The sequence below is a fragment of the Chionomys nivalis genome, chromosome 7 (genome assembly GCF_950005125.1).
Source record: "Chionomys nivalis chromosome 7, mChiNiv1.1, whole genome shotgun sequence".
NCBI classification, from domain to species: domain Eukaryota; kingdom Metazoa; phylum Chordata; class Mammalia; order Rodentia; family Cricetidae; genus Chionomys; species Chionomys nivalis.
In genome coordinates, this window is record NC_080092.1 from 53,984,725 (window position 1) to 54,003,619 (window position 18,895).

General features: G+C 37.7%; 1 protein-coding gene across 2 annotated transcripts in view; it reads left to right on the plus strand.

Moving 5' to 3' along the window:
* The window catches only part of Ube2g1 (ubiquitin conjugating enzyme E2 G1), a 73,905-nt gene extending 55,695 nt beyond the window's left edge, over nucleotides 1-18,210 (plus strand). The window contains exons 3-7 of one of the 2 annotated variants that reach the window (XR_009057417.1): nucleotides 352-449; nucleotides 4,003-4,181; nucleotides 5,752-5,875; nucleotides 13,279-13,371; nucleotides 15,236-18,210. Coding sequence is in view for 1 of the 2 variants with exons in the window: in XM_057775497.1 (XP_057631480.1) it covers nucleotides 352-449; nucleotides 4,003-4,181; nucleotides 5,752-5,838 (364 nt within the window). In the remaining variant the exon portion in view is untranslated. The remainder of the gene's footprint in view (nucleotides 1-351; nucleotides 450-4,002; nucleotides 4,182-5,751; nucleotides 5,876-13,278; nucleotides 13,372-15,235) is intronic. The other variant, XM_057775497.1, reaches the window with a different exon arrangement.
* Nucleotides 18,211-18,895: the final 685 nt, after the last annotated feature.

Below are 18,895 nucleotides of genomic sequence, written 5' to 3' on the forward strand. Positions count from 1 at the left end.
CTCTTGTAGACCAGGCTGGTCTCAAACTCACAGAGATCCGCCTGCCTCTGCCTCCCATGTGCTGGGATTAAAGGCGTGCGCCACCAGCGCCCGGCCACTGAAAAGCTTTGTAGCATAACACCACTGTGATCTGATCTGGACACAATGATTCCTTTTATTTCTACTAACCTGGAGAGTTTAACAAAGCAGTATTTATGATAGTTTATTAAACTGTGTATTTGCAAGGAACCATAATTATTTTTGTCTTTCTTTCTGTTTTTTTTTTTTGTACCCTTTTATTTGTCTGTTTGACTATGTACTTGTAAAGAATACTTAAATTCATGAACTTGGTTTTCTTTTATTTTTTTCCAGCGAAGGTGGTGTTTTTAAAGCTCATCTCACTTTCCCAAAAGATTATCCCCTCCGACCTCCTAAAATGAAATTCATTACAGAGATTTGGCACCCAAATGGTAAGTTTTCTAGTTTTACTTTCATATTTTCAAATAAGATGATTTATAATTAAAGATTTCACAAAAACCTCAGTGAGATCACGTTGAGATTTCATGTTTTTGTGCATTTGATCTTGTATTAGACTCTAAAGAGAAGAAATACAAAAAATTTCTTTATTTTTTAACTTAGTTTTCTGCTTTTTTTAGAAATGAGGTATGATAAGTTTGAGTTCCAGGTTGACTTGGACCTCACTGTGTATCTCATGTAGTCCTTGAACTTTTGGTAATCTTCCTGCTTTAGGCTGCCAAGTGCTCAGATTACAGGCAAGAACCACTGCTCCACTAGTCTTTTAGAAAAAAATACCTTTTCAGGAAATGGTCTCTGGGTTGGGAATATAGTTCAGTTGGTGGAGTACTTACCTAGCATACACAAAGCCTTGGATGTGACCCCCAGTCTTTTTTATTATTTATTATGTATACAATATTTTGTCTGTGTGTATGCCCTCTGGCCAGAAGAGGGCACCAGACCCCATTACAGATGGTTGTGAGCCACCATGTAGTTGCTGGGAATTGAACTCAGGACCTTTGGAAGAGCAGGTAATACTTTTTAACCTCTGAGCCATCTCTCCAGCCCCGATCCCCAGTCTTTTATAGAATGGATGTGGTCATACAAACCTGTAATCTTCTAGCTATACAGCAAAGAAAATTGTAACGGTATATGCCATAATCTTATTAAATAGCATTATTCATGTTATCCAAAAAGTAGCAATAATACCAATGCTTGCCTCTGAAAGTAAAAGCAAAATGTTACATATAATGCAATATGATTTGGTAATTGAAAATGTGAAGTGTTATGGTGGCTGGAAAGATTGCTTAGCAGATAAGTGTGTCATGTTCTTCCATCACCAAAGATGGATTTGAAGAACTCATTGTCTGTCTCAGAAAAACCACCTGTAAAGGATCCAAAGCCTTTGGCATATGTGGTGATCTGTCCTCACATTAACAGTCACACACAGAGGCATATTGATAGATGGAAAGTAATTTTTCAAATAAATGACATGGAATGATCATTCAATAATTCCATTTATATGAAATTTCTAGAATGTGCAGCTCTGACTCAGAGTATATTTATAGTTGCTTAGGACTGCTGGAGAGTTAGGAGGGAAGGAAAAGGGTCAATATCAGTTGTACAAGGTTTTGTTTGGAGGTTAATGAAAGTTCCTAAAGTTGAGTGTGATTTGGTGTAAGACCCAGTAAGTGTATTATCTAGAAACAATTAGACTGTATTCTTCAAATTGTTGAATAATGTGGTGGGTTTTAAGGTTTTTATGGGGATGCCTGGCAATTAAGTAAAAGTTCTTTCCATGTAAGGCTGGTAATCTGTGATTGATCCTTGGAGCCCATCATGAGATGGGGTTCGCATTACACTAAAGTTTTCCTTTGGCCTCTACAAATGGGCTATAGCACACATGCTCACATATATACACAATAATAATAAAATAAATTTCAAAGAGATATTATATGGCAAATAATAGTTTTGCAGCATGGCTGCGTTCCAGTTTGGATTATCTGTTTTGTTTATTTTTTGAGATAGGTTATTTACTGTGCAACTTTGACTGGCCTGAATTACCTACGTAGATTACACAGACTTTAAACTCAGAAATCGTCCTGCCTTTGTTTCCTAAGTGCTGAGATTAAGGGTGTGTACCTCAATGCACAGCTCATAAAGGATTTTCAGGTGGATTTAGGTATAAAAGAATAGAGTAATAAAGCCAGTTCTAAAGAACATTGAGATGAAAGAGAAAAAAAGCAGCAACAGAAGGATAAAAGAAAAAAAGAGAAATCAAGCATTTGGCAAAATATGAGTAAATATTAAGTGTATAGCTAGCTTAAGAGTTACAAACGAGGGCTGGAGAGATGGCTCAGCGGTTAAGAGAAGAGCACTGACTGCTCTTCCTGAGGACCCAGGTTCAATTCCCAGCACCCACATGAAAGCTCACAACTGTCTGAATATCCAGTTCCAGAGGATCTGACACCTTTACACAAGTGCTCATAAAATAGAGTTAAATAAACCATAAAAAAATAATAAAAAAAAGAGTTACAATAGATATCTCATAGGAAACATAGCTGTCACCCAACATGTGTTTGGAAAATTAATTAAACCAGATATTACTAGAATTTAGGGAAAAAGTATGGACAACTTTACTCCTGAGTTTCTGATGGCTGTATAAATTACTTACTTCTTTCAAAATGTGAATTGCGAGCTGGAGAGATAGCTCAGCTATTAAAAGCTAGGCTCACAACCAAAAATAAAAGTGTGATTTGGACCTGGTGGTGGTGGTGCACTCTTTGAATCCCAGCACTTGGGAAGCAGAGGCAGCCAGTTCTCTGAGTTTGAGGCCAGCCTGGTCTACAGAGTGAGTTCCAAGACAGCCATGATTATTACATAGAGAAACCCTGCTGGGGATTGTAGGGGGTTGGGGGTTGAGATTTGACATGATTCTAATTTTGGTCATGGAAACATGATTTCTAACGGAAATGTATTTCACCAATGTTTAAGGGATAAACCTTGAAAGCATTTTGCTAATTGAAATATGACAAACAAAAAGAACAAAAATGGGTGGTTCTCCTTCTATGAGCTACTTCAGTAATTAAAATAGTGAAAACTGGGATGTTTCTGGATTCTGAAGAGTTGGGGAAACTGAGAACATTGTTTACATACACAATTTGAATTGAGAAAGAGGAATGATGATTATAGTTGCATGTCATTGTGATCCCCGCCACCCTTCAAGACAGGGTTTCTCTGTATTTTTGGTTGTCCTGGAACTCAGTCTGTAGACCAGGCTGGCCTTGAACTCACAAAGATCCACCTGCTTCTTATTTTTAATTCTTAACAAAAATGGTAGAAATTACAATTTCATCCTATGCCTATGCTATAATAATAATAGAATTCATGCCAGCCGGTTGTATCACTTCAAAAACAATACATCTTTAAGATTTTTATCTATTATGAAACATCTGTTGACATGATTTATTTTTGTTTTGGTTTTGGTTTTCAAGACTGGGTTTCTCTGTGAAACAGTCCTGGCTGTCCCAGAACTCGCTTTGTAGACCAAGCTGGCCTCGAACTCATAAAGATCCGCCTGCCTCTGCCTCCTGAGTGCTGGGATTAAAGGTATGCGCCACCACTGCCCGGCTTAAAATTTTTACTTATTGAAACTTGCGGACCGTTTTAGTAGAATTTGAAAGGAAAAAAAATTAAGACACGACAGCTATAAATGCTGGGGATAGAGAGATGGAGAAGTAGAAAAGTCATGTCTTTTAAATTAGGGACAGCAGTAGAGGTCTGAATAAGCTGTAATTTTAAAGAATGTAATATAGTTAAGTTTAGCTTATATTCCTTTGGTTTTTGAGATGGCTTCTGTGCATTTTGTAAAATCTGTAGCATTCTCAAAACCTTAGTAGATTACATTTGGGAAATTTACATGTGAATAATATTTTATACTTGTATTTATGGATAAGTATAACATTTGTATAACCAAATTTAAACAATTCTTATTCTATAATTTTACAGTTGATAAAAATGGTGATGTTTGCATTTCTATTCTTCATGAGCCTGGGGAGGATAAATATGGTTACGAGAAGCCAGAGGAACGTTGGTTGCCTATCCATACTGTGGAAACCATCATGATTAGTGTCATTTCTATGCTGGCAGACCCGAATGGAGATTCACCTGCAAATGTAGATGCTGCGGTAAGGTATTTGTTGCTTGACAACTGCTGCTTCCTTCCTTTACCTTTTCATTTTCTCTCTCAGTGAAACTCAACTTAAAATTTAGTACTTAGATACGTATTTCCCTTTCTGTGTCTTTGTCTGTCTGTCTGTCTGTCTGTCTGTCTGTCTGTCTATCTCGCTCTTTCTCTATCATCTCTCTCTCTCTCTCTCTCTCTCTCTCTCTCTCTCTCTCTCACTATCTCTATCTATCTATCTATCTATCTATCTATCTATCTATCTATCTATCTAGATAGACTATCTAGATAGACTTTTTTCTTCTAACGAATAAAGATTAAGGGCTGGAGAGATGGCTCAGCAGTTAAGAGCACTGTCTGCTCTTCCAGAGGCCCTGAGTTCAATTCCCAGCAACCACATGGAGGTTCACAACCATCTATAATCAGATCTGGTGCCCTCTTTTGGCATGTAGGCAGGACACTGTATACATAAATAAATCTTAAAAAAAAAAACAGAATAAAGATTAAAAGTTGCTATTGCCTCTGCTTTCTTTAAATGGATATTATTATAAGAAAGAGAAATACAGACAGACCAGCTATTTTCGTGAACATTTCCTGGTATCCATTTGTTTGGTAAAAACTGATTTTTATTGTAATGGAAATGTGTTGGTGCTCATACTGGAGGGTAATATGACAACTGTTGCTCCTGCTTTTTCACTGCGGAACTCAGCAACTCCATATGATGCACCTCAGTTGTCTCAGATGGGAGATATCCTTCATGTTGGCTGTTCCTAATTGTTTCCAGTGGTGGAAGTAGCTGATTTTCCAGTTAATTTTAATGTTTTATTTTTAAATTGTAAACTGAAAATTGTGACTTTTCCAAGATCTTTCATTTAAAAGTGTGTGTGTATGAGACCAGTTTTTTGATTGAATTTTGGAGAGCAGAGGATACCTTTTGGAGTAGCTTCTTTTTCTAACATGTGCATCTCTCCCTAACTCAGGTCATCAAGCCTTCTAATCATTGAGCCATTTAGCTGCCTGCCCCCCCCTTTAAAAGAGAAATTTTCTAGTTATTGTAGTTAGCATAAGAGTTTTCTATTTGTAATTAGCATTCTAGTCCCTTACAAAACATCTTGCTCTTTTGATGGGGGTGGGGGAGTATTAGGGTTTGAACCTATGCCCTTAGGGGCAAATGCTCAGTGCCTGAGCTATGTTTCTAGGTGAAAATACTTTGTTTTGAAAAAAATTGGAGTGTTTTGGATTGATTTAAACATTGGAGTGTTTTGGATTGATTTAAACCTAGGTCTTTGCACAAATTAGGCAAGCAAGCTAAGCTACAACCCTACCATAACGTTAAAAGAGCTACAACTACAAAAGGATAACTAAAATAGGAGCTGGGCGATGGTGGTGCAGACACTTAACCTCAGCACTTAGGCAGAGGCACGTGGATTTCTGTGAGTTCAAGGCCAGCCTGGTCTAGGACATCTGGGGGTACACAGAGATTCCGTCTCCTAAACTAAACTAAGTAAAACTAAAATATTTTTTTTGTAATGGGTTTATATAAAGTAATTCTGTTTTATTTGTTGTATCTGCAGAAAGAATGGAGGGAAGACAGAAATGGAGAATTTAAAAGGAAAGTTGCCCGCTGTGTAAGAAAAAGCCAAGAAACTGCTTTTGAGTGATGTTTATTCAATAGCTAGTAACTTCAATTATTTCAGGGTAAGTTCACTTAAAAAACATACAACTCTTTTGTCTATTTTGGTCAAATGCTAATGCTAACTTTTGCAAATCATTTGATTTAGCTATTTGACTTGTATTTATTGGCTTCATTTTATTCCATCAGTTCTATTTTACTATGGTTTACTGCTTCTCAGAGCTATAGAATAATCATTTGTTTTCTTCTCTTTGGGGGCATTCAGTTGTTTTTAATTTGCTGTTCTGTCTTAAAATAGTTTTATGGGAATGGTCTCTCTCTTTTTTTTTTTTCCTGTGCTGGCAGTAAAGTGTGCCTTGCACTTCCTGGGGGGAGGTATCTCATTAGTGAGCTAAAACTTAGCCCCTATTGGCAGTAAAAGTTCTAGTAATGAAGAAGTCAGTTTGGTTTCTTCCATTTTACCCTGTCCTTATCTTCTAATCCTCTTCTGGGCATTGAAGTATCTTGCATCCTCTTATACTGAATATTATATATGGTAAAAGCTAACTTTTGATTTTTGTTTTTTGTTTGTTTTTTCCTGTGGTAGTGAAAGAAAGACTGTAGAGCTTGGAATGAGCCCAGTTGTTAGAGTTATTTATTGTTTAGTATTCATGAAATCCTGGGTTCAGTCCTGTTCTAATTAGATTTTTTGTTTCTGTGGTAATATACCAACTTGTTGAGTAGACGTCTTGATTAGTCAGAGTTTCTATTGCTTTGATAAAGCACCATGACCAAAAACAACTTTGGATGGAAAAGGCTTAATTCATTCTCACAACTCTTAGATCACAACACATCACTGAGGGAAATAAGGGCAGGAATTCAATGTAGGGACTTGGAAACAGGAGTTGAAACAGAGGTCATAGAGAAATTTCTCACTGACTAGCTCCTTATTACTTGCTCAGCTTTTCTTATTTATACAATTTGAGGCCACATGTCTAGGCGTGGTACCACCTTCATCCCCCACAGCAATCATTAATCAAGAAAATGCCCTATAGACTTGCCTACATGCAATCTAATAGAGGCATTATCCCAATTGAGGTTTCCCTTACCAAATAACTCTATTTGACAAACAACAACAACAACAACAACAACAGAAATACCAGGAGAGTTAGAAAGGGTTTATTTTAGTTTACAGGTTATAATCCATTATAGAAGGAAGCTGGGGCAGGAATCTGGAGGCAGGAACTGAAAGTGGAAACAATTAGGAATGTGCCTGTTCTAGCTTTCTTATACCATAATTGGCTTAGCCTGCTTTCTTAAACAACCCAGGACCACTTGTCATCCACATTGGGCTGGGCCCTCCCTCATTAATCATTAATCAAGAAATGCCTCACAGACATTCTCAAAGGTCAGTCTGATGAAGACAATTCTGTAACTGATGTTTAATCTTCCCAGGTGACTCTAGTCCAGTGGTTCTCAACCTTGCTAATGCTGCAACCCTTTAATACAGTTCTCATATTTTGGTAACCTCTAACGATAAAACTGTTTTCTTCATTACTACTTCATAAGTATAATTTTGCTACTGTTATGAATTATAATGTAAATATCTGTGTCTTTTATGGTAGCTGATCCCTGTGAAAGGGTCCCAACTCACAGGTAGAGAACTGCTTTTCTAGTTTATGACAAGTTAACAAACACTATCAACAGATCCCCAGCCCCAACAAAAAACCAGATGGTGTACATTGGAGCAGTGGAAGGCCAGAGGACTAGAAGTTCAAGGTCACCTTTGGCTATTTAGCAGATTCAAGACCAACAGGGAATACATGAGATACTATCTCAATTATTAAAAGAAAAACCTTATTTTTAATACATTGCTAACACCATTGGGCAGCTTTTTTTTAGTTGTTTTTTTTCTTTCTTTTTTTTTTTTTTTTTGGAGACAGTTTCTCCGTAGCTTTGGAGCCTATCCTGGAACTAGCTCTTGTAGACCAAGCTAGCCTCAAACTCACAGAAATATGCCTGCTTCTGCCTTCTGAGTGCTGAGATTAAAGGCGTGTACCACCATTTCCCAGCTGGCCTTTTATTTCTTAATAAGGCCAGTAGAGTACATTTTCTCTAAATCTCTAGTCACTATTATCTTCTATCTAGTAGGGAGTCAAAGATGAAGGACCCCATCTTGACGTAGAAAAGGACATTATGTAGATAGATGAGTTGATCACATTTTTTATTTGAATTAAATGTTGGGGGTGTTTAAAACTATGAAATGTGTGGTAGGTGCAGTGATACATGCCTGTATAATCCCAGACCTTGATATACCAGACTGGAGCGTTTTGGATTCCTGGTCAGCATGGACTAGTTAAATTCCTTGTGAAAAACACAAAAGTGATAATAAATGAAGCATTAAAACATTTTCCTGTATTTATTTTTGTCTTTGTATACCTGTGTATACAAATTCTAATGCATTGGCAGGTGTATGTGCCATGGCACAAAGGTGGAGATCAGAGGACAACTTGATGGGAACTTGTTCTTTTATACCACACGTATCCCAGGGATTGAGCTGCGGTTGTTGGACTTGAACTGGGTTGTTGCACTGTCTTGCAGGCATTGTAGTATTCAGCAACTAGTAATTCATGTATATTGCTGTACATACCACCAGTTTTAAGATACTATACTATATTCATTTGTATGTTTATATGTTTGTGTATATATGTATATTTATTTGCTTTGTTTGTTTTTTGAGATAGGTTCTTGCCTTGTAGTCCTGGCTGGTCTGGACTCACTGTTGATCAGGCTAGCATTGAACTCACAAATTCTTCTGCCTCTGCCACTTGAGTGATGGGATTAAAGCTATATGCCCACACAGCTGGCTCATGTATATTTTTGTGATTCTGGGACTGGAACCCCAGGTCTTGTGCATTCTAGGCAGTCATTCTAACACTTGAGTCACACACTCTTACCCCAAATTTTAGAATTAGAAGTTAGCACACTTCTAAGGTGTCCTATTTTTGTTTGTTTTGCTGAGCATAAAACTTAAAAAACTGTTTAAAAATATTTACTCAAGTCCTTGAAATTTGTAATGTTTCTGAAACATTTCTGTTACTTGACCTAGACTTTATTTCACTTTTTGTTAGTTTCTCTGCCCTGTCTTTTGTAAGTCTTTTGATTGAGATTGGCATCCTAAGATGGGAGGAAAGAGAAGCAAATCTGTTTTCTACAGATCAACACTGTTACTTTGTACGCCACTAGAAATGATGGTTTCTGTTGTTTTGCGTCATAGATAAGGGTATTATGCCAATTCTTTATTGCTTTGTAATTGTTCCAGATTTAGTGATCTCAAACAACATTTGTTATCTTACACTTCTGAGGGTTACTCAATCCTCCACATTTAGGGTTATTTATTTATTTAACTCCTGACTTTACGTCCCTCACATAACTTGAAGGACAGTTACAGGTGTTGATGGTTAGACTGTACAGTCAAGATACCTTAAGACAAGCTGGGATGATCTATATCAGTGCTTACTTAGGTAGTTGTGTGCAGTATAAACTTGTCTTTGAGTGTTGGCTGGAGTACTCCTTTGGCTCTTTTTTAAATTTAAGTTTTAATCAAAAAATATTTACATATATTTTGCTCTTTGTGCCCAAGGAGGCAAGAACAGGGTTTCCAGATCTCCTAGAATCAGAGTTTACGGACAATTGTGAGTTACTGTGTGGGCAACTGAACAGGAATTCTCTGGAAGTCCACTAAGAATCTTAACTGCTGAGCTATTTTTCTAATCTCCTTCTTTGATTCTTGTCACATGGTGGTCACCAGAAATCAACTCATAATATGGCAGGTGTTTCATCAGAGAGAGCAGGAAGAGGGTAAGAGTGGATTCATAACTAAGTGTGGTAGATATTACTGTCTCCTGTTCATAGGAAACAACCTGGTGGAAATGTTGCCTACAGATAAAATATAGCTGGATTCCTACCTGGGGACTGCCTTTATGACACCACTTCTTGGTGGTTATTTGAACATGATGGATTGCAGTTTTGGGGGTTTCTGAAGGGCCATCAAAATGTGATGCTTACCTTTGATTCAGCAAACCCCTCCAATAAAACTGGCTCACTTCCTTTGAGTTCCTTAAAAAAATAAATAAGGCAGAGACTTTCTACATAGCACAGGCTAACCTGGAATTCACCTCCACCTCAAGTTGTGGGATCAAAGGTGTGTACCCCTATACCTCATTCACTTTGATCTTTGAGAGCACTTGTAAACCCCACATAAGCAGATTTAAGCCTCACCATCTGCAATTAGAAAGCGTTGTAAGAGAATGTGAGTTCTGTTCTCAATACCTACATCAGATAGCTCATAACTGCCTGTGACTCCAACTCTGTAGTATCTGACATTGTGACCTGCTTACACACATAGACATGAAAGTACAAAGAAATCATTCAGTAAAAAAGTAGGGGCAGGCGATGCAAGCAGATCTAATTTTGAGGCCATCCTGGTCTACAAAATGAATTCTGAGATAGCCGGGGATACACAGAGAAACCCTGTCTCCAAAAACCAAAAGAAAAGCTTGCCTAGTTGGAAATTTGGTTTGTGAATTTTGAGAGCAATTTCTTACAACTATGTGTGTGTATATATATCTGTGTCTGCCTCTGTCCCTCTCAAGTAGTCATAGTCTATTTCCTGTATGAGAATGTACTGCCAAGTAGTTATCCTAAGGATTTGGTGAGTTTCATATTTAGATCATTTAAAGATTCAATTCTATATTTGCTTAAGATCAAGAGTTCTGAATGGGTCTGTTGAGTTGGTCCAGTGGTTAAAACTGACTGTCCAAAGCCTGACAATAGTTTAGTTTCCAGGACCCACATGGCAGAAGGAGAGAACTGACTTCCAACAAGTTGTCCTTTGACTTTAACCTGTATACCAGGGCATACAGAATAAATAAAATAATTTAAAAAAGAAAAGGTCCTGAACTATTGAGCCTCCTGATCACCTAGATTCTAATAAAAATAAAGGGGAAAAGTGAAAACTCTACTAAACATACTATAGAACTTCCCTCCCTCCCTCCCTCCCTCCCTCCCTCCCTCCCTCCCTCCCTCCCTCCCTCCCTCCGTCCCCTCTCCCTTCCCCCTCCCCCCTCCCCCTCCCTCTCCCTTCTCCTTTTCTTGGGGGTGTGTGTCTTTTTTTTGAGACAGGGTTCCTCTGTAGCTGGGATTAAAGGCATGTGCCACCACCACCCGCTTTTACTCATTTTTCTAATAACTAAAACTATCTTCCCTAAATTTAAAGATCTGGTATAAATACAGAAAGTAAATCTATAAATAAAGAAAAATATCAAGCTTGGTCTTGGAGTTCCAGGCTACTCCCTCCAAAGAGGAGGGGACAGTATCTGGTTTTTTTTTTCCAATTGATTTTTACTTGAATGTTAGAACTTAGTGGAACAGTTCCTCTGAAGATAAACATCTCCAGATTTTTAGATGAAGAAACAAGAGTAGAAGCTAGGAAATAGCCTAGTTAATAGAGTGCTTGCTATATGCAAGTGTTAACACTTGAGTTCTGATCCTTAGCACCCAAGCATTGCAGCACTCATCGATCCCTCTGTATTTCCAGTGCAGAGGAGATGGTAAAAAAGCAGCTCATATTGGAGGTCATTGAGCCTATCTAGTGAAATTGAGCTCCTGGTTTAGTGAGATCCTGTACCAAAAAGTAAGGTGTGAATTGGGGGACTAGAGAGATGGCTCAGTGGTTAAGAGCACCGACTACTTATTCCAGAGGCCCCAAGTTCAATTCCCAACAATCACATGATCTGATTGATACCCTCTTCTGGCATAAAGTCAATAGAGTGCTCATGCACATACAACAAATACAGAAATAAAAAAAAAAGTTGGGGAAGCTGACACCATGTGGGAATAAGGAACTTGCTCCTTAGCCTGACTACCAGAGTTCAATTCCCATAACCAGCATGGTTTAAGGAGAGAACCTACTTCTGCAAATTCCTACTTTCCTGACTTTCACATGCATACATTTCTCTACATAAACACAAACAATGCTTAGTGTTTTTAAAAATTGGGGAAGAAGATAGGAATGACTGAGGAAGATGCCCAATGTTGACTTAATGGTCATATACACAAAAGAAGCCAGAATAAGGAAGTGGCTGTTTGAGACATAACTATTGAATTTGATATATTTTTAGTTTTTTTTGAAAGTATGAATTACTTAACAATGCCGCTAGAAGTTAATAAGTAGGACATGGTTACATGGCTTTTAGTTCAACATCATTGTTTGATATGAGTAAGTTCCTACATTTATCTTTTCTAACAAAAAAATTAAAGATTTTTGGAGAGGAACTTTTCTTTGAACCTAATTTAACTGAAAGGGATTTGACGAGGATATCCTAATTGATTGAAATGCTCTTGATAGCTGTCTGTGTGTTCGATACTAAAAGGCTTAGTTCCCTGACTTTCAGTGTTCTTTAATTTTTTTTAAGCTTTTTTTTTTTTTTTTTTTTTTTTTTTTTAAGAAACATCTCCAGTCAACTGTTTCTTGGTCCTGTAATTTCTCATTGTTTATATCATAGGGAAATGATTATGGGATGTCCCACTCTGTACCTGTTTCTCTTTTAGACCTGGGAGATTTGTTAGCTAAGTGCTAACTTTGGAGAAACATTCAGTGACATTACCTCAAAGCTACACTTCTGTTGTGTAACATTGTCCTTTGAGTTTTAGTATATGTCTTTATATTTTTTACTTAGACATATTTCTACACACATGTATCTGTTACAAATAGTAAATTGTTACCCTGAGGAAGGTAATATAATCCTGACTGGTGAATCTCATTCTTTGTAGAGGTAAACTCTTTTGCCAAGGAGTTTAGCAGTAGTTGACTGAGTCAGTCCTAGGAACTCTTAAATTGTAAATCAGGCACATGTAAGACTACAGATTTGTTTCACACCATTCTTCCTCCAATAGAGCTTTTGCAGACTTTTTTGGCAAGGTTGTTCTCTATGTAGCCCTGGCTGTCCTGGAACACAGAGATTCACCTACCTCTGCCTCCCAAGTGCTGTGTTCTAAGGTGTGGGCTGAGCCACCACTGCCTGGCTCAGTAGAGCTTTTGATGTAGTTGAATTTTGGGGTGATTGTAAGATAAATTTTATTCTTGGCCTAATAAGATTGATTAAATTTCATGTCTTATGTGAATTGGCTTTTCTATTTAAATTTTATTACTTGACTCCCTAGTTACTGCTTGCTTTTACCCAAAATTGTGCTTGGCATTAGATGTGGGTTTCTGGGAATATTTGTTATGGTGGTTTAAGTGAGAATGGCCCCTTCCACTCAAGAGGATTGAATGCTTGGTCCCCAGTTGGTAGAATTGTTTGGTTGGGAATGATTAGAAGTTGTGGCCCTCTTGGAGGAGATGTGTCACCGGGGGAGGGTTTTGAGGTTTCAAAAGCCCAAGAATCCCCAGTTAGCTCTCTCTCTCTACCTCCTACTTATGGATCAGGATGTAAGCTCTCAGCTACTGCCTCAGCGCCATGCCTGCCTGCCTGCTGCCATGCTCCCTGCAATGATGGTCATGGACTCACCCTCTGAAACTGTAAGCCACAAATAAACTCTTTCATCTATAAGTTACCTTGGTCATGGTGTCTTATCATAACAATAGAAAAGCAGCTAAGACACATGGTCTGAAATGGAGTGGTAATGGGAGCTATCTCTGTGTTCTGTCCCTGTCCTACACTCAAAGCACACATTTAATAGAATAAAGGCTCTGCAATGGCCACTCTTAAATAGGATTAAAATAACTTCATCCTTGTGTTTTTCTGACTAGAAGCTATCATTGTTAGCTGTATGATCAAATCTCACTTTTCTCTGCAAAGGGGGGAAATGTCATGTGATGATTTTATTTATCCAGGTTTGCAAAACACTACTTGGCACATCATAAGCATTTGATAAGATGGTAGCTTTTTTTTTTAAATGTGTTTCTTTAAATTTTTTTCACATTTGTTTTTATTTCATGTGTTTGAGTATTTTGCCTGTACATATGTCTGTGCACTGTATTTGTGCAGTGCCTGTGGAGGCCAGAAGAGGGCACCAGTTGTCACTGGAACTGGAGTTATAGACAGTTGTTAAGTTACCATGTGGGTGCTGGGAACTGAACCAGGTCTTCTGGTAGTCAGTGCTTCTAACTACTTAGTCATTTCTCTAGCCCCTGCGTGTGTTATGTTGTATTGGAGGCTATCATTTGTGGGAGGTTCTGTGAGAAAAATGGGTTTGAAGTGAATGTACAAAATTGGCTAAAATCAAGCAAGTTGAAAAGTAATCTTAAATTGTTTTTCTTCTTTTTTTAAAAAAATTATTTTTATGTACATTGGTGTTATGTTTTGCCTGTATGTATGTCTGGGTGATGAGGTCAGGTCTCTTGGAACTGGAGTTATAGACAGCTGTGAGATGCCATGTGGGTGCTGGGAATTGAACCTGGTTCCATTCAGAAAGGCAGTCTGTGCTTTCAGCCTCTGAGCCATCTCTCCAGCCCCTTAAATTGTTTTTCTACATATCAATATTTCTAAATTTCCAAGTCACTTTTACTAATTTTAAATTGTGTGTGTGTGTATGTATGTATGCATAAGTGCAGGTGACCACAAAGACCCAAGATTTTATATCCCTTGGACCTGAAATAACAAGCCACTCAACTTGGGTGCTTGGAGCCTAACTCATGTCCTCTGTAAGAGCAAAATCTGCTGTTTATTGCTGAATCATCTCTCCAACACCAAATTACTTTTAAATAATCCATTTGTGATTTCTGGATGTGATGTATTTGGAAATATTTGGAATATTGAATAATCTGAAATGCTGCTGTAAAATGTAGCCAGTTAATTAATATCTACATTGCTCAGTATGACTGCCACTAGCCACATAAGGCCAGCATGGCCAAATATCCGAAATTGACTTTTAAGCTTTTAAAGATTTATTTTTAAAACATTTCTCAGCTATTTTATCTACATATGAGTGTTTTGCCTGAATGTTTATAAGTGTATTAGAAAGTATCAGATTCCCTGAAACAAATGGTTGTGAGCTACCATGTGAGTGCTGGGAGTCTAACTCAGATTCTCTTTAAGAGTAACAGATGTTCATAACTGCTGAGCTATTACTCCAACCCATAAACATTTATGCTTTTAAAGACAAGGTCTTGCTGTGTAACCCCAGCTGTCCTCAAATTCATGATTTTGGGGGTCTCAACTTTGAGGGCTGGGATTAGAGGTGGGTATTATCTTCCTAGCCCCTTAATTTCTTTTAGTTTCATAATTTAAATGTAAAAGTGTGTAACTATTTGTGGTTAGCAGCCACTATATGATAAACAAGCACACAAGTAAACTTCAATTGAAATTATGAATATAAGTAATAAGTTCTGTTTAATTATTTATTTGTAGTTTATTAAATAATGCTGTTTGTTTTTGTTGTAGGTCTCCAATTGAGAAACATGGCACTGTTTTTCCTGCACTCTACCCACCTATTGCTGGACTTCTGTTATAACAAGTTGGCAAACTCTGGCTGGAACTGGGCTGCAATAAAACATGCCAGTCATTAATGCTGACAAGAGCCTAACAAGTGCCAACTTACAGATGATTACGCGTTTTGAATTCTAATGAACTGTTTTAACCTTCAGGAAGAATTGTAAAGACCTGTACATAGCACAACATGATCCGGATAATATATATACTGTTCATGTACATCCACAAACACACCTTGTACCAAATAATGCTTTCTTGTAGTAGAATAAGAATCGTGTAAATTCTAAAAGACTTTAGCAGGTTTTCTTTTCCTATTCATCGTTTCTTATCAGTTCAAAAAGATTCCTTAAAGCATGTCAGGTGAAAACCAATAAGGATTAAAAGTTTCCATATAATTTCCTTTAAACCATTGAGTCTTCATTACACTCTTTCCATTTACTAATCTTTTGTATTTTCTTTGTTTTGCCACACTTCCTTTCCTTTTATCTCTTCTATCTGCCAGAAAGTTCTCAAATCACTTAGTTAAAATACTGAAATACTAGTAAATTACTTGATTTTTCACGATGACCTCAGTAGGGTCATCACTAGGTGCTTTGTCCTTTTATACTTGGATTCACCCATCTCTTGGATTGGATGTAGCAATAACATTTTCTGGCTGTTGAGAGCTCTTGATCCTAGTCATTTTCTCCTGAGAACTTTAAAAGAAAAAAGAAAAAAAAAAGTAAGGTCTGTTCTAACTAAGTTCAACTTAGCGAAATTTATTCCAAACAATGCAAAAATCCAGATTTGGTTTTATTTTTGCCCTTAAGTTGCCTAATATTAAGGTTGGATGAATAAAGCATGCACAACTACAGGCTTTCTACATCTGGGATTGCTATTAAAAATGCTATTTGTCCTCTTACCCTTATCCTTAATCCTTCATATTTCTTTGTTTCTTCTTTACTGCAGATTTTCCTCACCTATTGTACAAAGAAATTGCGATGTATATTTTCATGTAATTTGATTTTGGAATTTTTGTCACCTTATGTAGTGAGTTCTTCCAAAATATAATTTTTTTCCAATAATTGTCAAGGTGTTGGCTTTTATTGTATTAAATGAAGGCTATAGTACTAAATACCAGAGAAGTGCAGTTTAGAAAAATCTCAGGTTGATTCCTTATGCAAACAAACTTAATACTTGAAAATCTCATGGCCATGGCAGTGTATGTATTAGGTTCTGTCTAGATTCTTTATCTGAATCTAAAACCATTATAGGGTGAGTCTTTGCTAACTGACATACAGATTTTGTCACTGACATAGTGCACTTAGATTTTTGTTTGAACATAAGTATGTTTTCTAGACAGCTTCTAAAACAACTTCAGTGATGGGTAATAGTAGTATGTTCGGTGTTAAAGACAGGCCTGAGCTCCTGTCTGGTTTTAGCTAAGAATGGAAAGTAATGTTTGGCATATAAGAGCTAGAGCATAAGACTGTACCTGTTACTTATGGTGTTTGATTGTGAGAATAGGTGGCCTCTGCCCCATGGGGTTTGGGTAAGTCTTTTATCAGAAGAGGGAATAAAAGTTTTGCTGTCAAAGCCAAACCTTTCAATCTCTTAATCTTTTTTTAAAGTAGAGTGAAAATGGTCAAGGATGTAGTTATGATGCAGCACCATTTTTAAATCAAAGTTTTCTTGGGAGCATTGTAAAATCTCATAAACATTGTCAAAACCTTTAAGTGTGTAGCAGCTGTGAACACCTTGATTTGATTTCACTGGAGCCCAATTCTCTTTGAGAACTTTTAGACACCCTTTCTTCCCCCAGACTAGAAGTTATCCTGCAGTGCTTTTGTCCTCCTACAAGGGCCTGGGAATGCAGTCCTCTTCACTCTCCTTTCAGAAATTGTCCTCACAGTGGTTGCTTTGGCAGTGTGGAATTTTTGCTCTCCTATTGCTATGATTCTAGCTGACATTTGAATTAAAATCCAGGGTTTGACTGCTCTGCAAGTAGTAAATGACCTAGTAACTCAGGGACAGCTATTTCTGAACTTACAAGTGCCACGGTAATGTACTTATTTTGGGATAACCGTGTGGTTCTTTGTACTAGATCAAGAACTGCTGGAGAGCTAAGAGTGACTGCCTTTATCCTGAAGCTCTTTCCCCTCATGGTGCCCCGACCATCTTCTACATATGAAACAGAAGCCTAAATGTAGGGCTTACTTTCCTATCAGAGATGTCACCTGTGCCTTTTCTAGTGTTCATCTGACGGTGTGGATTTAAATGCCTCTACATTTGATTTAAAACTCACACTCAGGTGGCTTTTGTCCCACTAATACATCATTAGTGTGAGGAAATTCTGTTTTAGAAAAAGTTCCATCCTTACCCCAAACCTTTGCCACCTGTGTCATCAGCTCCATCTACAAAGTTCTTTAGATTATAGAACTGTTGGCTGTTACTTATTTTATTCCAAGTTCTTGTAGAGGCTTGCAAATTTCAGTCTATGTTTGTAATGAGATGATATTGGTGGCTTTATGGCCTTAAGAGTTTAAATCCACACAGTGATTTCTTTGTCATTAGAAGGTAACGCTTGAACGTTTGGTTTTTCTATTAGTTCTCTGATCACCTGGGTGTCATTTAATGGCCTTTTTTCCCAGTTGTGAAGTCCTATTTATATGCCATTCACTCTCTGCAAGCCTGCCCTTTGGGTCTTGGTGCCTGTGTACCTTTGTCTGGTCTCTAGTTGCTGGGATTGCCTTCTTTTTGTACTGCCACTTCTCAACATTTTTGAAGTTTGACATAATGTTGCTTCATTCCAGTTTTTTTTTTAGTTCTGTAATTTGTTGACTGTATTTAAATATGTGAGTTTTGTTGTGATGTTTACTGTATTGTAAAGCACCTTAATCATGTGATGGGTGCACTATAAATCAATAAATGATGACTTAGAGGCTGTATTATGAACTATTTTGGTTTTAGGTGCAGGTCTCAAGGAAGTGCGATGCTTTCTGTATAAACAGCATATGATATCAAATGGTACATACAGAAACCTTGATAGCTATCAACAAGCTTTATCTAAAGATGAAATTTGAAAACAGGAGTTAAAATTTGACTTCCAGTCTGATAAAATGCTCTTTATATTTCCAATACTTGTCAAACATTTCAGTTCATGGTGAGTTAGAAGCTTAAAGTGAACAGTTGGCAGAACATTATTGGGAATCTGTCTTGCTCAAACTAGGCTAGCTCTACCGTAGAGATCAGCTAATCTATGAGAAACCTAGACTCAAAAGTGAACTGGATGAGATCACCTACCCTCCAAGCAGATTGCCATTCCTACTGGGTGAGATTTAGTGGCAAAAGAGACAAGAACTTCCCTCCCCTCCCTCCCTCCCTCCCTCCCTCCCTCCCTCCCTCCTCCTCCTCCTCCTCCTCCTCCTCCTCCTCCTCCTCTTCTTTCTTTCCTTCCTTCCTTCCTTCCTTCCTTCCTTCCTTCCTTCCTTCCTTCCTTCCTTCCTTCCTTCCTTCCTTCCTTCCTTCCTTCCTTTCTTTTTTTTGGTCTTTCGAGACAGGGTTTCTCTGTGGTTTTGGAGCCTGTCCTGTAGACCAGGCTGGTCTTGAACTCCCAGAGATCCGCCTGCCTCT